We start from the raw sequence: 17,489 nt of genomic DNA, 5'->3' as shown, positions 1-17,489 counted from the left end.
GAAATAATTAAGAAATTTAAAGTTATTTCAAATATATAAAAATACGTATTATGAATTAATTATTTGAATTAAATATCATCTACCATTTTCTTTAAAAAACTTTTCTTCTATTAGTACATTTTGCTAATATGAATTATAAAAATAATCAACAAATTTTGTATAAGAAAAGTATTATTTAATTGCACTTTATAATACCATTGACATATTAAAAATACAAATTTTATAATTGAGATTCATAAACATATATTAACGAGAAATATTTAATCAAATTATTTTAAAAAAAAATGATGTTAAGAAGGTAAAATTTCCTACAATGATGTATTAAAATTATTTATTTTTAATGACTTACAAAAACTTCAGCCTCCGCTTTTTGGAAAATTATATTATTTTAAAGTTAGTAGCTATTCAAATTTGTTTGACGTCATAAAACTAATTATCATTGATGGCAAAAATAGAAATTAGTAAATATATAGTATATTTATTAAAATATTATTTATTAAATTAATTTTTAATATAATATAAATAAAATTTTTAAATTACATCTTGAAAATAAAAAATAGTTTAATTATAAGGGAAATGCATAAAATTTTTAACAAAAAATGATTGCATTTTTCGTCATCAGCATAAATGTTTATCTTAGAAACCATTGAAAAAAAAAATGTCTAATTTTTAAAAAAACAAAAAAAAAACTTCAATGAATCTTTTAAATTAATGTTTGGTGGAGTTATAGAGGAGAGACATCTAAAAATTCATAGATGATAATCACCAAAAAGAAGAGACGAAAATTAATAAAAAGTACTGAAGTTGCGACAAAAAAAAGAACAACTAAAGAAATAGAAATCAATTATAAAAAAAATCAACGAAAAAACAACATTTTCAATCGTTAAAAACATTTCATCCATATTAAATAAGTTCATACAAAAATGATTTCATAATGTCTAGTAGATTAGAAGAGTTGGAAAATGTATACACTGATGTTTTTTAGTGAAAGTTTATTAAAAATTAAGGAAAATTTTCACAGCACATTTCTCGTCTATATATATTAAGGATTTCTTGGCACATTCCCTCCAACATATTCATTGTTAATATTATATTCATTGACATTAGATGAAGGTGGCTGATAAGTATTAGGATAGTTAGAAGGCATGTTATGAAAGTCCTTTTGTCCACCGCCAAAACCCATAGAAGTCATCTGTTGAAGCATTTGATAATTCCTTTGAATCTGCATATTACGTATCATCTCATGATATACTATATTATGAGGGTAAATGTTAGGTTGTTGTTGAGATTGTGTATGATCATGACTACCACCTCCCATATTTACATTTGGAAGAATAGATTGTGGTGGTGGTGGTCCCGGCACCGGTGTTGTGGTACCAGACATCTGTGGATGTGAATTATGAAGCTGACTGACGAAATTCTGGAAATTAAAACCACCTGTATTATTTGTGTTATTTGTTAAACCTGCATTTGTTGGAGCCTGCGTTGTTGGAGTATTAACTGGTACAGATGGAGGATTAACTCCACTCATAACAGGAGTAACAGAGGCACGTGGTTGGCCTATGGGTCCTATATTAGTCACAAAACCAGGGGTGCCCTGTCCCATTGGATATGAAGGATTTGTATGTCCTGGATTTGGCATACCATTTTGATATAACATATTTAGTGCATATCTACTATTATCAAAAGTAGGTGTAGAAGAAGCAGCTTGTGGAGGCACTGTTGTTGGTGTTTTCTTGTATGCCTCAACAGGAGGTACAGGAGGGAAAAATAATTGTTTATGTGCTTCAAGATACCACTTATGTGGATCACTTAATATATCATAACCAGGATTTGTTGAATACTTTTCTTTATCAACTTTAGATGGAGGCGTTAAGCACTGTACAATACTTGTTCCAGTTATACCTAAAGCTTTTTTCCAATCAAAGTTTTCTTTTAATGGTTCATCATCTGCCTCTAGAACAGCTGGATCCCAATATATACTATTAATTGATTTTTTACCTTCAATATTAGGTCTTCTTTGTGTCCTAGATATATTTTGTATAGATGTTGGTGCCGTTTTATTTGTCATCTTCAAATCGTTCACCGTCCGATTATCTAGTGTTTGTATTTCATTAGAAAGCTAAAAATTTAAATATTAAATATATTATTATTAACTTACAGTTCCTTTAGACACCGAATTAGAAGAGGATATTTTGGCAATTTGCACATCAGCTGGCAGTGATTCATCAACTACACGTTTATTCTCAATATTACTATTTGGCATATCATTCTTTTCATCACTGGTAGATTTTTTAACAATTGAAGGGGTAATAAAGTGTCCTAACCTCATATCACTATATAGTGTATCTTTATTAAGATTAATTGGTGAAACATTTCTACTGGTATCATTATTTGAAAATTCTTCAGGAGGATTACCACCATCATGTTGACTACCAGATGATCCTAAAACTTTTTCAATTAACCTTCTTTCACAATCTGTATGTTTGCCTAATTGCATATCATCTTTGGTAAAACTGAAATCAGGATCAGCAACTTCGTGAAGATACATACAATCAGGTTTATTACAAACAACATTTCGTAAAAAATTAGAACAATATTTAGTTGTCCCCAAAGAAGCTTTTAACATTCTACCATCCAAAATAGTATTATTTACTCCCTTAAAGTAAAAAATTTTGACAATAACAAAAATAAATAAAAAAGAAAACTTTTTTTTAAAAACCAAAACATACCACTATACAACTTAAAGCTTGTTCCACTTTAGCGTAAGTTATATATGCTGTAAATGTTGTCTGAGTTGTATAAGCTGTTGGAGGAACCAATGGTTGTCCAACAACAACTTTTATAATTTTACCGTATTTAGAAAAATGGTCACATTTTTTAACAGCATCTTGGTCTGTATACTTGTGAGATAGCCCAATAATATAAACAAGATTTTTTTGTAAAACCCTATAAGCAGAGAGATGTGTTCCAGGTTCCATTAATTTAGATTTATCCTGAACCTTACGTTGTTTCTTCTCCTGCTTAAACCGTTTCAATTCCGTGTTTGATGGTGGTTTAAAATTGACAGGATTTTCAGGATATGCCTGTCTACAGGCTGGACATAAACCACTTTCATCTTCTTTAATTCTATGCCAGCAAAAACGACAAATTTGATACTCACATTTACAAGGATAAAAATCATATTCATCAGGATCAAAAGCTTCTAAACAAAGTGGGCATTCTTTTTCCTCGATATCATCATCAGAATACTTTTCATCTCCAATCATATTTTCTAACATGTAGAAGTAATTTTAAAATATTTATCTCTATAAATACACAATTTAAAAGTGTCAATAGAAATTTGAATATATAAAAAATTAGCTAAAATAAAAATTTAGTTACATTTTAAATAAAATGCAAGTATACAAGATTGGTAAAATGTATATTTTAATATTATCGAAACACTGTAATATGAAATATAAAAATTAATAGAATTCAATAGATTACTGGGATAGTGAGTTTTTTTTTTATTATTATATTAATTACTATTTAACGTCAATTTTTTATTTTTTATAAATTATATATAATTGTTACACGTCGAAAAGTGCAATAACAAATGATTTGGAATATAATAAAAGAATAAATAAAACAACTATATTTATTGGAAAAACTTAAATACGACTAAGTATTTCCAAGATAAATGTATAAAATTTAATATTTATTATTACAATATTATTTTAATAAAGCAAATACAGTCTACTGTAAGAAAAAAATAGTTGTTAGTTATATTTATTATTATAAATACGAAATAAAATATTACAAATAAAATACAAGAATAAAAAAAAATTACAAGTTATACTTTGAAACAATATAATTTAAGGCTTCATTTGTGCTTATAACCTCTTCATCATATAATTTCTTATAACTAATTAATTCATTTAAAATTTCTGAACATTTAACACCAATATTATTATTTTCTTCCAATAATTTCTTCTGGTAGATAGAGATATGGTCAAGTAATAGAAAATATATTTCATACAGTGAATCAAAAAACACTTCTAATTGATCAGCTGTAGTTGTATAAACATCCAAATTTATTCGGCGAAAGTCATCAATGATCTCACCAATATTTCCTAATTCTCCTACTTTTTCAAATAAATCGTCCAAATCTAAAGGTACTTCTGTTTTGATCATATGATTTTTCAAGAAACTATATTTTTCAAATCCAACAACATAGTTCTTTAATGATGGATGACGAAATGATTCATTATATAATATTGATTGAATGAAAGCTAATGCGAGTTGAATTTGATATTTTTTATCACATTCTTTATAGTTTTCTTTGTAAACAATAGAAAAAGAAGGATCTATATAACAAAGACCTTCAACAATCTTTTCTATATTACATGATTCAGTATGTACAGAAGAATTTCCAATCGTTCTCATTGATACATCCATCATGCTTAAATTATTTTGTGAATCCACTTCCTTCTTTTCATTAGAAGATTTCTTATCATCTTGGTTATTTTCTTCTATATCTTTTTTAGAATAAACAATTGGATCACTTTGATTCCACATTGATATATCAGCATCAGTTGAGAAACCAGATGTTTCATTAAATATATCACTCCCCTGACTTCCCATATTTGTGTCTTCTGATGATTCCAATCCCCTAGCATAAATATCTTTAAGTTTCTCAGAACGCATTACTACTTCATCTATGTTGACTGTCTTGTTGAATATTTGAGACTCTTCTTCCTCAACAATAGGAGTAAGTGTTTCTGAATTCTTTACAATGCTTGTCATATCCTCATGGTAATCAGATTTTTCAAAACAAACAGCAGTTGATGTAGTCTTGTTCATAGTAACAGAACCGTCTTGCTTAAATTCCATCGACTCTGAATATTTAGCGGACAAAAAACTTGGATGATCGTCTGTAACAGTAAGATTTTGTTCACAATTATCTAGTATAGATGTACATTTCATAGAATTATCCAAATCCTTTAATTTGTTTAATGACGTAAAACTATTATTTTGAGAAATATTAGAATCACGTTTAGAAATAACACCAATGCTGTTATTTCTACTAACTTCTAAAACATCTTCATAAACAACATTATATGATTCATCAAGAAAACAGCTACTCTTTCCGCCAACAGTAACATTTGTTTTATCCAATTCTTGTTGAATCTCTTCTTTTTTGTCAGGTACCATTGAATTATTAACTATGCTAGAATCCTGAACAAAAATATCACCAGCAGGACTATCTAATTTCATAGATTCCTTACGAGGAATTCTAGCAGGTGTGACAAGATTAATGAAAGACTGTGAACAACTATAATCTTTAATATCATCTATGTCTAATGTGTTTGAAAGATTTTCTCTTGCTGGTGTTGTTGGTACACCTTCGACAGAGAAAGACATTTCCTCAATAAGAGATCTACGAAGACTATTGCTACGACGAGATATTGATGAAGTAAGACTTCTTCTCCTAAATGGTGTTACATTTCTCGTTGAACAAGCTACATTATTACCATCATCATTTGGAATAAAAGTAGGAGAATCCCTATAAATATAAGAATTTGCCAGTCTCTTGCGTGAAGTTGACAATTTTGTATCATTTAAATTAATGTTCACAGCCGGTGTTATTACTCGTGATACAACTGTGCTGTTTTCATTTTTAATTGAAACCTCATCTTTAGTTGATACTGTAGACAAATTCGTTACAATAGTGTTCTCTTGTTCAGAAACATCTGTCTTCATAGGTGTCTTCAAAACTGATTTTGAAAATGAAATTTCCATATCTTCGCCAAAATCTTCCTTATCTAAAACTTGAACGCGAGGAGTATCAAAAGAATCAAAGACACTTAATGTTGTGTTTCTAACAGGAGTATAATTAGATTTGGTGCTGACAAATGAAATATTCCCAACTGATTCATCGAAAACATCACTTGTTGCGTCTAATCCACGGGCACAAGATCGCTCAGGTGTTGTGAAAACAGTCGGTGGCTGAGAGAAAGAACTTGTTGTATGCGTTAAATTAGGTGAACCCGAAGATCCAGTACGTTCCATTTCTTCCGTAACAGTGCCAAATTGAATAGTGACGTCAGTTTTATCAAAATGCCTAGAAATTGTAAATCGTGAAAAAAAAAAGAAATATACTATAACTTACTGAACAAGGCGTTGGTTGCTAAAACTAACTCGTCTTCTAACATTAACTTTAGGAGTCTCGAAGGAACTGGAGGTACCATCATTAGTTTGCTTCAATATAGAACTTCTACGAACTGACATTTCGAAAAAGCAGAAAGGAATTAAAACACACGATACATAAAAATTAATGACTATTGTCACCACTGTAAATAAGTGCAGAATGCGCGCAATTGGGAAGATGTTGTTGACATCGTTACAAGAAAACCAAGAAAGACTAATATTCAAAAAAAATATAATTAATTAGTACATAAAAATGATAGCACAAAACAAATAAAAATACATATAAATACACAAAAAAAAAGAAAGTTAACATTGGAAATTTATTTCTTTTTTGGTTTCATTTCATCTTCAACAGGATGGAGAAGTATCTTGCTGGCTGCACTTTCTGGCTTGTTTCCTTCATGTCCTTTACTCCAATCGTATCCTAAAGCAAATGCTATCATGGATCCACTTTCATGAATATCACATTTAGTAAAAGCCATTGGATAAGCATCCGATGTCTTCAATTTAGTCCTTGAATCCTTATCCCAGAATGAATACTTTCCATCTCCTCCAACTGTACAAAGTGTTCCGTGAACGTAATTAAATTTTACATCGTTTACAGGATATATTTCTTGATGTCCACCTATTAGTTCAGAAGATCTATGGCATTTGAAAGTAAAATTGTCTTTTGGATTAGATCCATCCAAATATTGAATTGCAACCCTTCCTTCTATCGATCCAACAGCATATCCAGCTGGATTAGTTCCTTGCTTATTTTTAAAAATAGATAAACAACGTGTCTGTAAAAAATATTATTAATTAAAATAAAAGTACTACTTACTTGGTATCTTAACAGACTTTCATGTGTTAAAGCCTCAGTTGGTTCACCTTCCATATTAAAAATTTTAATGTTTCTGTCAGAAAGTCCAACAGCAGCCACAGGAAATAAAAGATCAGTGCAGTAGACTTTTGCTCCCATCTGCATTGTAGCCAAAGATGTTTGTGTAGCCATTTGTCTCATATCCCAAAATTTAAGAGTTTTATCCCATGAACCCGTCATCAAACATGAGTAAGCTGGACAAGTAATCCAATCACAAGTAGATACTCCTTCATCATGCGTTCCAACTACAGCTAGTTGATTTGAAGCTAGATCCCAAACTCTAGCTTGTTTATCGGCACTTGCAATAAATAATTTACTACTATCATCAAACCAACTAATATCTAAAACAGGTGCACCAATATTTTGCATTAATTTTGCTTCAGCTTGACCAGATTCCGATACTTGCCATATTCTAATAGTGTTGTCCCAACCTCCCGCTGCTAGTAATGTAGGACTACCTGCTACATAAGGATTAAATTTAAGAGCACTGCAAGTGTCATCGGGAGCATCTTGTACTTCAACATCTGTGCTTGATTTGGCTGTATTGAAAATACTTTTATTACCAAAACCACCACCTGAATTTCCAAAAATTGACATAATTATTTTTGGCAAGAAATATAAGTACTTGTAAAATGGATTCAAACTAAGAATACCAAGATTTAAAGTAATAAATTATGCCGCACATACACACTTACCCATATATTAAGAAAATCGTGTTAAGAAAACTATTTTTGGTAAACAAAAATTATTAAAGAATCTGAAGTATAATTTTTTTTCAAGTGATAAAAATACGAGCGAAATTTTTTAAAATAAAATTTTGTCAACTGTATACTTAAAAAAATAGCAAATGAGTTATATATCACTTAAACTTAATATTTTTCATTTTTAAAAAAATTTGAAGAAAATAAAGGCACTGAAGAACTTGTAGATGTCAAATTTATTAAATCTATATTATAAAAAAGTTTCGCTTTATTATATTGATCCTTTTTATTTATTTTCTTAATAAAATTTTAAAAAAAAAGTATTTACACAAGTTTTTAAAATACAAATATTTTAATTTTTATTGGAAAATTCTTAACTTTATATAAATTTATAGTTTTTTTTCATAGAGAATATTTTTTTTAACATTTTAGTGTAAGATTGTAGATGAATAATTATCTTATTGAAAAATTTTATAATTCTCTTTTATTTTCGAAGTTTAATTTGAATCTTCACTATAATTTTTGTTATTTTAACAGTGACCGATATCAGAATAATAAGAAGATAAAGTTGTTAAAAAAGTAAAGATATACAAAAATCACAATTATAATCGTATGAATAGAAATTTATGGCATATGCTTAACATGAATATAGTATTATTTTTTTGCAATTGATTTTGCACATTAAATTATAATGTCTCTTCATAACTAGTTAAAAATCAGTATTATTATATAAGATTTGTTCATATTAAAATCATAATTAATATCAATATATTTTTGTGAAATACAAAAACAATTCTTTTTTTAAATAAAAAGTACTTTTTTATTTGAAATATATTAACTATATAATGTTTATATTGTTAGTAAAAATGTATCAAAGAAATTTTTAGAATGTTTATCCTTATCTAATTATTCAGAGTGTGGTAATTAGATAATGATTTTAATTTATAATATTTAATTAAATTTAAAAAATAATCTTCCATTTTTACAAAATTTTTAATTTTTTTTAGTAATAAAGATACTTGAATCTTTGTACCATATTATTTTAATCTTTTGTTAACAGGAAACAATTATAAAATAATTCTTTATTATTTCTAGACAATTTTTAAAAGATTTGTACAAAAAAAATTATCATAAATCAAAAAAATGACTAAGCTTTTTATTTTCCATATAAGACATTTTAATGTAGTATCTCTATTCCACTTTTTTTAAATTATTTTTTCTATTTAAATGTATTTATTTGATATCAACTTTCATTTCTTTATTAATTATTCTTAATTTATCATTTTTTTTAGAAATGGAAACTACAACAGTTGCTGAGAAGTCTCTTGAGATAAAATTGAATGAAAACAATCACAGTAAAGGTCGTGAAGTAAAGGGAAAAAGAGGAAAAAACAAATTTGGAAAAGAAAAAAAGAATAATGATGATAAACCAAGAGAACCTTATCAACCAATTATTCGTGATAATCAAACTTTAACAAAATATTATGAAAAACAAAATTTACTATCAAAAGAAGAATTTGGTGAATTTATGAATACATTAACTCTTGATTTACCTACAGCTTTTCGTGTAAATAATTGCACACCCGAAAGATTCAAAGTTAATGAACGTATTCAACAATTTATTAAGGATCTCCGAGATTCTGGTGTAGCAGAGAATCATTTACCTAAAGAAGTTGAATGGATGCCATTTACATATACAATGAGTGTTTCAAGAAATGATGTTCGTTCTCATCCATTATTAAAAAGTTTCCATAATTTCCTTGTAAATGAAGCTGAAGTTGGTCATATTTCTAGGCAAGAATTAGTATCTATGATACCACCATTATTGATGGACTTAAAATCTGATCATGATGTTTTGGATATGTGTGCCGCTCCAGGTTCTAAAACACAACAAATTATTGAACAACTTCATATTGAGACAGACAATCCAGAGGGTCTTGTTGTTGCTAATGATGCTGATTACCAAAGATGTCATTTGTTGGTTCATCAAACATTGAAACGTATGCCTTCTGCCTGTACTGTTGTTATTAATGAAGATGCAAGTATTATGCCTAAAATGATTGGACCTGATGGTGAACCTTTATATTTTGATAGAATTCTTTGTGATGTTATTTGTTCTGGAGACGGTACTTTTAGAAAAAATTTAGGTATGTGGAAAGACTGGAGTCCATTGAAAGCAATTTCACTACATAAATTACAGGTATCAATTGCTAGAAGAGGTTTAGAATTATTAAAAGAAGGTGGATTAATGGTTTACTCAACATGCTCATTAAATCCAATAGAAGATGAAGCAGTTTTAGCATATTTATTACAAATGTTTAATGGTTCTATTGAATTAGTTGATGTTAGTGATAAGTTAGTTGGTCTTAAAAGATCACCAGGTGTTAATACATGGAAAGTTCTTGACAAAGATATGAATGAATATTCTAAATATGAAGATGTACCAGAATTTTTGAGAACTGCCATAAAGCCATCATATTTTCCTCCATCAGAAGATGTATGTAAAAATCTTAATTTAAATAGAAGTTTTCGTGTCTTTCCACACCAACAAAATACCGGTGGTTTCTTTATTGCTGTTTTGAAAAAAGTTTCAAAAATTGATGGATCTGGTACTAATTATATTAGTCGTAATGTTGGAAAAATTATCAAGTCTAGTAGACGTTTTAGTTATCGTGATGATCCTTTCATTTTTATTGATAATATGGATGATGATTTAAAAAATATTTCTACTTGTTATGGCATTGATTACTCCAAATTTAAATGGTCAAATTTATTAACTAGATCTGTTAAAGAATCTAATAAAAAAGGAATTTATTATGCAAATGATAGATTAAAAAGTTTCTTACAAAAGAATGAAAAAATTGTTAAACTTGTAAATGGGGGATTAAAATTGTTTAATCGTTGTGATAAAGTTGGTGTTTGTCGTTATAGATTAATGCATGATGGAATGCGTATGGTTAAAAATATTATTACTCAACGCCTTCTTGAAGTTCCATTAAGTGATTTGGTAAAAATATTACATGGTAAAGATGGTGCAGCAAATATACCTTTAGAAGAACTTGATAGTGAAAAAATGATAAGAGATCTTAAAGCAGGTAGTTTAGTTATAATGGCTAATATTGGAAATGGAATTAAAATTCCTATTTGTGCCTGGTGTGGAGAAAAAACTGTTAGCCCATTTATATGTAAAGAAGAAAGAATTCATATTTTACGATTACTTGGTGAAGATATCTCTCAAATGGAGTTAGATAGAGAAACAAAAAGAAGAGAAAAAGGTACCAAAAGATTTGCTGATGAAAATAAAGGTGGAGAGGATGCAGTTAAAGTCAAAGAAAGTAAGATTGAAGAAATAAATTAATCTGATTATATTTTTTTAGTTGCTTCCTCATGAAATACCTATTCTTAGTTTTGTTTTTTTTTTATTGTTTTTGTTAATTCCATATTTTGTATATATACTTAACTTGTTAATTATATCTATTAATAAAGTTTAAAATAATATATTTCCAACTATTGATAATATAAAACAATTCAAATTAATTTTTTTTTGTTTTCTCAATGATAAAATATAAATATAATATGTTGTATTTTGATAATTGTCATTAAAAAAAATTGTATGTCTATTATTTTATTTGTTAAATATATTATATTATAATTAAAAATTTGTACAAACTCTTTTTCCCCTTTTGTTAATAATTTATTAATACAATAAATAATTAATAAATAATATTTATTTATATTAACAATGACTTCATGATTATTTTAATATAACCTTTAAAATAATCAGTTAGAAAAACATTAAAGTAATGTAAACAGGAAAAGTGTTAATCCGTGATATAAACTTTTTTAAAAATGCACTTTTAGACATCAATAAATACTATTTTTCCATCGTCACTTTATTAAATAATAATATAATCATAATTATTTATACAAAAACAACAAAATAATTATATTATAATATAAGCATTACAACTATAAGTCATAAGATATTTGTAGATAAATAAGATAACATTACAATTCTTCATGACGAATTTCTTTGAGAATTTCACCATAATTAGTTGCTTCACTACCAACAAATGTTTGATGAGCACCAACAATTTCACTGTAGGTTAACTCAAGATTTTTATCCATATCAGCTTTATCCATAAGATGATCTGCTTCTGTCTTAGCTGTTTCTTTGAGATCAGGAATAAGCCATTTCTTAATTTCTTCTTCATCCAACAAACCATCTTTATTTTTGTCATATTCTTTTTCAAAACGATCTTTTTCTACTTGATACCATTCACTGTCACTAGATCCTTGTGTTTCATGCATGTACTCTTCGAAACTAATCTTTCCATCATTATTTTTATCTTTATCAATTAATGTATGCTGAATAAGGACACCATGCATATGTTTATGATGTTCTGGTGCTTGGAAGGCATAAAATTCAGTCAAAGTAATTTTTCCATCTTTATTTACATCAGCAGCATTGAAATAATTTTTATCCTCTTCAAATAATTTTTTGTCATCAGGATCAACAATTGCTTCTCCATTAGCTGATGTTTCGGTACCAAATGCTTCATGAGCATACTCCTGCCATGTAATAAAATTATCTTTATTTGCATCTATTTCTTTAAATCTTTCTTCAGCTTCGGTATTATCAAGTCTAATCATTGATTTATGAATCCATTCTGTTAACTCTTCAACAGTTACTTTACCATCACTATTAATATCCATCCTCTTAGCAAGAACAGCCAATCTTTTTTTAGATTCTTCTTCTGATAACTCATCAAATTCTTGTGCTTCTTTTTTAGAACCTAAAAAAAGAATAGTACTTTAAATATTATTAAAATATACAAACCTAAAACAGCTTCATGATCTGCATGTTCACTGTGTTTGGGATCTTTTAATTTTGATTCTGCATAACTACCATGTTCACGATGTTCTTTGTCACCTAATACAAGAAGACCACAAATGAAGAATAGTAATATTATAGAAATAATAGACAACTTATTGGATATAATAATCATAATTCCAACAAATTATATATATTATTAAAAAATAACAACTAAAATGACAAAATTTATTTAAAATGAGTAAATTTATATTATTTTATGGTATACATATTTTCCTCAGAATATAGCACTTTTTATTGACAATAATAATAGAATTTATATATTTTTCTCATTTTTGTCATCTGACATTGGGAGGGAAGTTTTAGAATAGTGTATCTCTCTACCAACAAACATATGCATTAGTTAAAATATGTATATCTAAAATTTATGTTTTGGTCCAATATTATTATATGTACAACAATCAGGAGGAAAATTTTTTTTTTTTTCCTAAATAGTTATAATTTTATGCGTTAAAATAATATCAAAATTGATTATTTACATACATATATATATATATGGTCTTAAAATATATTTTGATTTTTTTTAATAATCGTTAACAAAAGTATAACAAAATTTTTTAAAAAAATTTTTTAATTCTTTTTCTTTAACCTAAAAATGTTTTTAATTATATATTTTAATTTATAAATAATTTTTAAAAGTTATAGTATCTAATACTTCATAAAAAAAACAAAAAAAAAATTTGAAAACATATAAAATAAAAGCATTAAATTTATAAATTAGTAAGTTTAATTATATTTTAGGAAGAATTTTAAAATATAAAGTAAAGTAAAGTTAAATTAAATATAGAATTTTTTTTTCTTTCTCATAGTTTCTTATAATGTTTCATAGTAAATTTACATTAAAGATCATTTTTTTTAATTTTAAATTAACAAATAACTTAGTGTTAATAGAAATTTTTAGGAAAAAAAAAATATATCTTTTTATTCATTAATCAAGGAGTCAACATTTATATAAATGGTAGTCATTTTTTTTTATCAATAAAAAGGTCATTTATACTAAAACAAAAAGAAATTGGTTAATAAAAATGGAACAACTCAAGATATATAATCTTTTTAATGTTTTATTAAAATATTAAGACATTTATATAATATTTATGATAAATTTGATAAATCAATTTTTTGTAGAACAATGTTATTTAAGATATAAAATAAGATTAAATAAGAAAATAGTCTTCATAAATATTTTCTTATCACAAAATGAATAGTTTGGAGAATTAAATAAAATATTTTTATATATTTTATTGTATTTATAAATATCTGAAGATAGGTCATCTCCACTCCTATATAAGAACATTTTTACAATCATATGAAGTAATAATTTTTTCTTTTATATTATTTAATAATATAATATACCAGGTCAATGGAACAAAAAAAAAGAAAAAAATAAAAAAAGGTAGATTATAATCATTTTATTAAATTAAACTAATGAAACAAAAAAAAAATTTGTTATTGAAATTTGGTTTTTATTATTAGTTTAAGTAACCTTAAATTTGTGTAAATATTAATTTGTTTAGAAAAAAAAATTTTAAGAAGAAAGTAAATTTTTATCTTAAATAATGAATCATAAATACATTTTAATATGTGATATAAGATAACAATATCTATTTAAGTATCATGACTAATTGAAAATGCCTAAAAAAAGAGAAAAGAATTTAAGTATAAAGTTTATGAAAAATGTTTATTTAAGAGGTGAAAAAGTTTTATCAACATGATGAGTAACATTTAACAGTCCATCCTTCTTTTTTTTATTATTCCCCACAAATTAATAATATAAAATATAAGATTTTTTTAAAGAAATTTAAAAATAGAATTATAAATGTGTAAAATTTAAACACAAGAATTATCATTATATAATATTTTTCTATAAAAATAAATATTAGAGTTAATTTAAAAAAAAAAAAAGATAAAAATTTTTTTTTCTTTTTATTACATATAATAATTAAATATATATTATCTCAATTATGTATATCGTTTCATATTCAATAATTGTAAATTAATTGGATTGTTTCTTATTGAAAAGATGCTTTCAAATATATACATTATATGCAAATACCTTTTTTTTTCAATTTATCAATTAGTTACAAAGAAAGACTTTCTACTTATACCTTAGGGATAAGAATCTTTATACAAAAAGGTTAAAATTGTTATCTTATCAATGGTGGTTTGATGGAAAAAAAAATCAAATACTACTTACAATAGTAAATTAAAAAAATTTGCATGTAAGTATCTTCTTTTTTTTTTCTATAATTCTTCATAAAGATTCTATGATTGTAGAGTTTTTATTGTATTACCAATATAAAAAAAAAATTATATATAAAGAGAAATATTTTATTAAGAGAAATCATTTTTTTTTAACTTAAATACTTATTTTAAAATGAGATAATTTTATTGAAATATTATTTAACTCTTTTTATTAATTTCTTTTCTGTTAATTATATAGATAATTCTACATAAATGTATATATTGAGTTGATAATTTTAATATACTACTAAATTTATTTTTATTATTTTCTATCATTTATCTATTAAAGATATTATATTAAGCCTTTTTGTATATACTAGTAATGATAATAATAGTTTCATTATTTTTTATTTATAAAAAAATTTTTTTTTATATTCAAAATTTTTTTACATTACTGTAAAATTCAATAAATCAAACTTTCTTTCTTTAAAATATGTTATTAATAATATTATTGTATTCTATTATTATGTAATAATATTAAAACTATTATTTTACCCTTACATACTATACTATCAAATAATATAACAGTTTATATTTATTTTATTTTTTAATACCATATTAATAACTATAATAATTTAAAATTTTTTTGAATTTAATTGCCATTATAAAGTAAAAGTATACTTTTATTAGGAATTTTCTTATCAATAAAAATTAAATTTATTGTTACAGGTGTCATTTATAAGTATTGTTATTGTTAAAAAATATTATTTTTTATTAGAAATCATTTCATTACCTCCTCGTCACTACTCATATTTTTATTATTTATAAATTTTTTATTATGATATATAATCTATTTTGTAACATTAATTTTCTTTTTTTTTTATATATAGTTTAAATTTCTAGTAATATATATATCTTTTTAAAAACCTTTTATTCTTTATTTTATTTTTTAATATAACTAAATATAAGGTAAAAAAAAGAATACCTTTTTTTTTTATTGAAAGGCATTATATACTTTATTTTAAAAATAAATTAACAATACTGATCAAAGTTAAGTCCCTAAAGTGGTGATTGAACTTTTTTTCATAAACTTTGATTATGTCTGGTTTGTTTAAAAATATCAATTGTCTTGTAAAATGTTTTAAAAAAAAAATGGTACTTTTTTTTTCATATAAGTGTACTATTATAGTAGTTTTTAAATGTAGTGTATTAATTAATTAAAATTTTTTACCTTTCTCAATGAATAACAATTAACACTATTAAGCCTTTTGTTAAATATCTTCTTTTATTAGTATTACTTTATATGTATAATACTTTCTTTTTTTTTTTATTTAATTCATTATCAATATGTGAATTAATACTTTTTTTTTTCTATATTTTTCCCACTTAAATAAACCGCCAAGTATTTCATTTAATTTTTCTTATCTTGATTATTTATTACTTACCATAAATTTACACTCATTTTCAATTTATTATCCTTTTTAACTTTTTTTTTTATCTTTACCATGTAAGGAACAGTCTATATCTTGCATGTTATGAAAGTTTAAATTATTTTCATATTCTATCAATTTTTTTTTTATTATGTAGCAATAAATTTTGTCTAAAATGCATAAAGATTGTATAAAATATTATATATTTCAATTTTTAAGATCTTTCTTTTTGATTTCATTTTCTAAACATTAAAACTTTTACTTTTTAACTATATTTTTTTTTTAATATTAAATTTATAATATTTATTTACCATATATTAAATCGAAATCATTAAAATTAAAAACGAGAGATTATAACATTATTAAAAAATATTATTGTATCTTTTTTTTTTTTATAAAATGAGTATTTATATAGAATTAATAATACTTGTTTTATCAAGACATTTAATTAACTTTATATTCTTTTTATAAACCTAACTATTTTGTTATTTTCTATACCTTTTTTTTTCAATTTGAAAGTATACTACTGAGAGACAATAGATAATTAACTTTGATTTGAGATAACTTTAAAGTTTATTTACATTTATTTTATCATATAATAATATTATTTTTACATAACTTTTACCATTATTTATGGCATGTCATAACTAATTTTAATCATGTATTTATTATACTATTGGGAATAACTTCTGTTATTGTAGAAACTTACCTTTTATAAATAATATATATAGTATTATACCTATTTTATTTTTTTTCAAATGTTTTTTATAATATCTTTTTTTTTTTGTTAATAATATTTTAATAATTTATATTTAGATATAATATTTTAAAAGATTTATATTATAATCTTGCCTTTTTATATTTAGATCATTTTTTTTATTCTTCTTATATTTAATTTAAATGTACTTGATAAAGTTTTTGTATGAATCAATCTTTATTAAATAATGAGTTAGTGATTTACCAGGTACAGGTTAACTTTTTTAAGTATTGACATTGACTCATTCTTCTCTTAATATTTTGATACATGTTTATCTATTTAGCTAAAAAAAAAAAGTTAAATCTTTAACAGTTTGTTCTATATATGTAAGTTTTATAATATTTTTTTAAATATTCATTTTTTATTATTGTTTCTTTTAATTGTTATCTAAAATCTATAGAACTTTTTTTTTTTTAAAAATATATATTATGCCTATCTATACAAAAATTTATTTATTAATAAGTTAGTTATC

General features: G+C 24.6%; 5 protein-coding genes across 5 annotated transcripts; 1 reads left to right on the top strand and 4 right to left on the bottom strand.

Moving 5' to 3' along the window:
- Positions 1 to 1,042: 1,042 nt before the first annotated feature.
- On the bottom strand, positions 1,043 to 3,281 carry SRAE_1000330000 (CCR4-NOT transcription complex subunit 4; the record flags this gene model as incomplete). The annotated part of the gene is made up of 6 exons (XM_024650475.1): positions 1,043 to 1,420; positions 1,469 to 1,956; positions 2,002 to 2,122; positions 2,162 to 2,505; positions 2,554 to 2,659; positions 2,733 to 3,281. 6 exons carry the CDS (start codon positions 3,279 to 3,281, stop codon positions 1,043 to 1,045), a joined length of 1,986 nt encoding a protein of 661 aa, XP_024504248.1.
- A 547-nt stretch (positions 3,282 to 3,828) lies between these two features.
- On the bottom strand, positions 3,829 to 6,273 carry SRAE_1000329900 (Hypothetical protein; the record flags this gene model as incomplete). The annotated part of the gene is made up of 2 exons (XM_024650472.1): positions 3,829 to 6,106; positions 6,155 to 6,273. 2 exons carry the CDS (start codon positions 6,271 to 6,273, stop codon positions 3,829 to 3,831), a joined length of 2,397 nt encoding a protein of 798 aa, XP_024504247.1.
- Positions 6,274 to 6,512: 239 nt separating this feature from the next.
- On the bottom strand, positions 6,513 to 7,651 carry SRAE_1000329800 (mRNA export factor; the record flags this gene model as incomplete). The annotated part of the gene is made up of 2 exons (XM_024650471.1): positions 6,513 to 6,974; positions 7,016 to 7,651. The coding sequence occupies 2 exons, from the start codon at positions 7,649 to 7,651 to the stop codon at positions 6,513 to 6,515; spliced, it is 1,098 nt and encodes a 365-aa protein (XP_024504246.1).
- A 1,398-nt stretch (positions 7,652 to 9,049) lies between these two features.
- Positions 9,050 to 11,146, top strand: SRAE_1000329700 (Bacterial Fmu (Sun)/eukaryotic nucleolar NOL1/Nop2p domain and RNA (C5-cytosine) methyltransferase family and tRNA (C5-cytosine) methyltransferase, NCL1 family-containing protein; the record flags this gene model as incomplete). The annotated part of the gene is made up of 2 exons (XM_024650470.1): positions 9,050 to 11,090; positions 11,133 to 11,146. 2 exons carry the CDS (start codon positions 9,050 to 9,052, stop codon positions 11,144 to 11,146), a joined length of 2,055 nt encoding a protein of 684 aa, XP_024504245.1.
- Positions 11,147 to 11,763: 617 nt separating this feature from the next.
- Positions 11,764 to 12,764, bottom strand: SRAE_1000329600 (EF-hand domain and EF-hand domain pair-containing protein; the record flags this gene model as incomplete). The annotated part of the gene is made up of 2 exons (XM_024650469.1): positions 11,764 to 12,551; positions 12,596 to 12,764. The coding sequence occupies 2 exons, from the start codon at positions 12,762 to 12,764 to the stop codon at positions 11,764 to 11,766; spliced, it is 957 nt and encodes a 318-aa protein (XP_024504244.1).
- Between the last annotated feature and the right edge of the window lie 4,725 nt (positions 12,765 to 17,489).

The sequence above is a fragment of the Strongyloides ratti genome (genome assembly GCF_001040885.1).
Source record: "Strongyloides ratti genome assembly S_ratti_ED321, chromosome : 1".
Classification (NCBI taxonomy): Eukaryota; Metazoa; Nematoda; class Chromadorea; order Rhabditida; family Strongyloididae; genus Strongyloides; species Strongyloides ratti.
The sequence above is the reverse complement of the archived record's forward strand: the minus strand, read 5'-3'. Positions and strand labels throughout refer to the sequence as shown.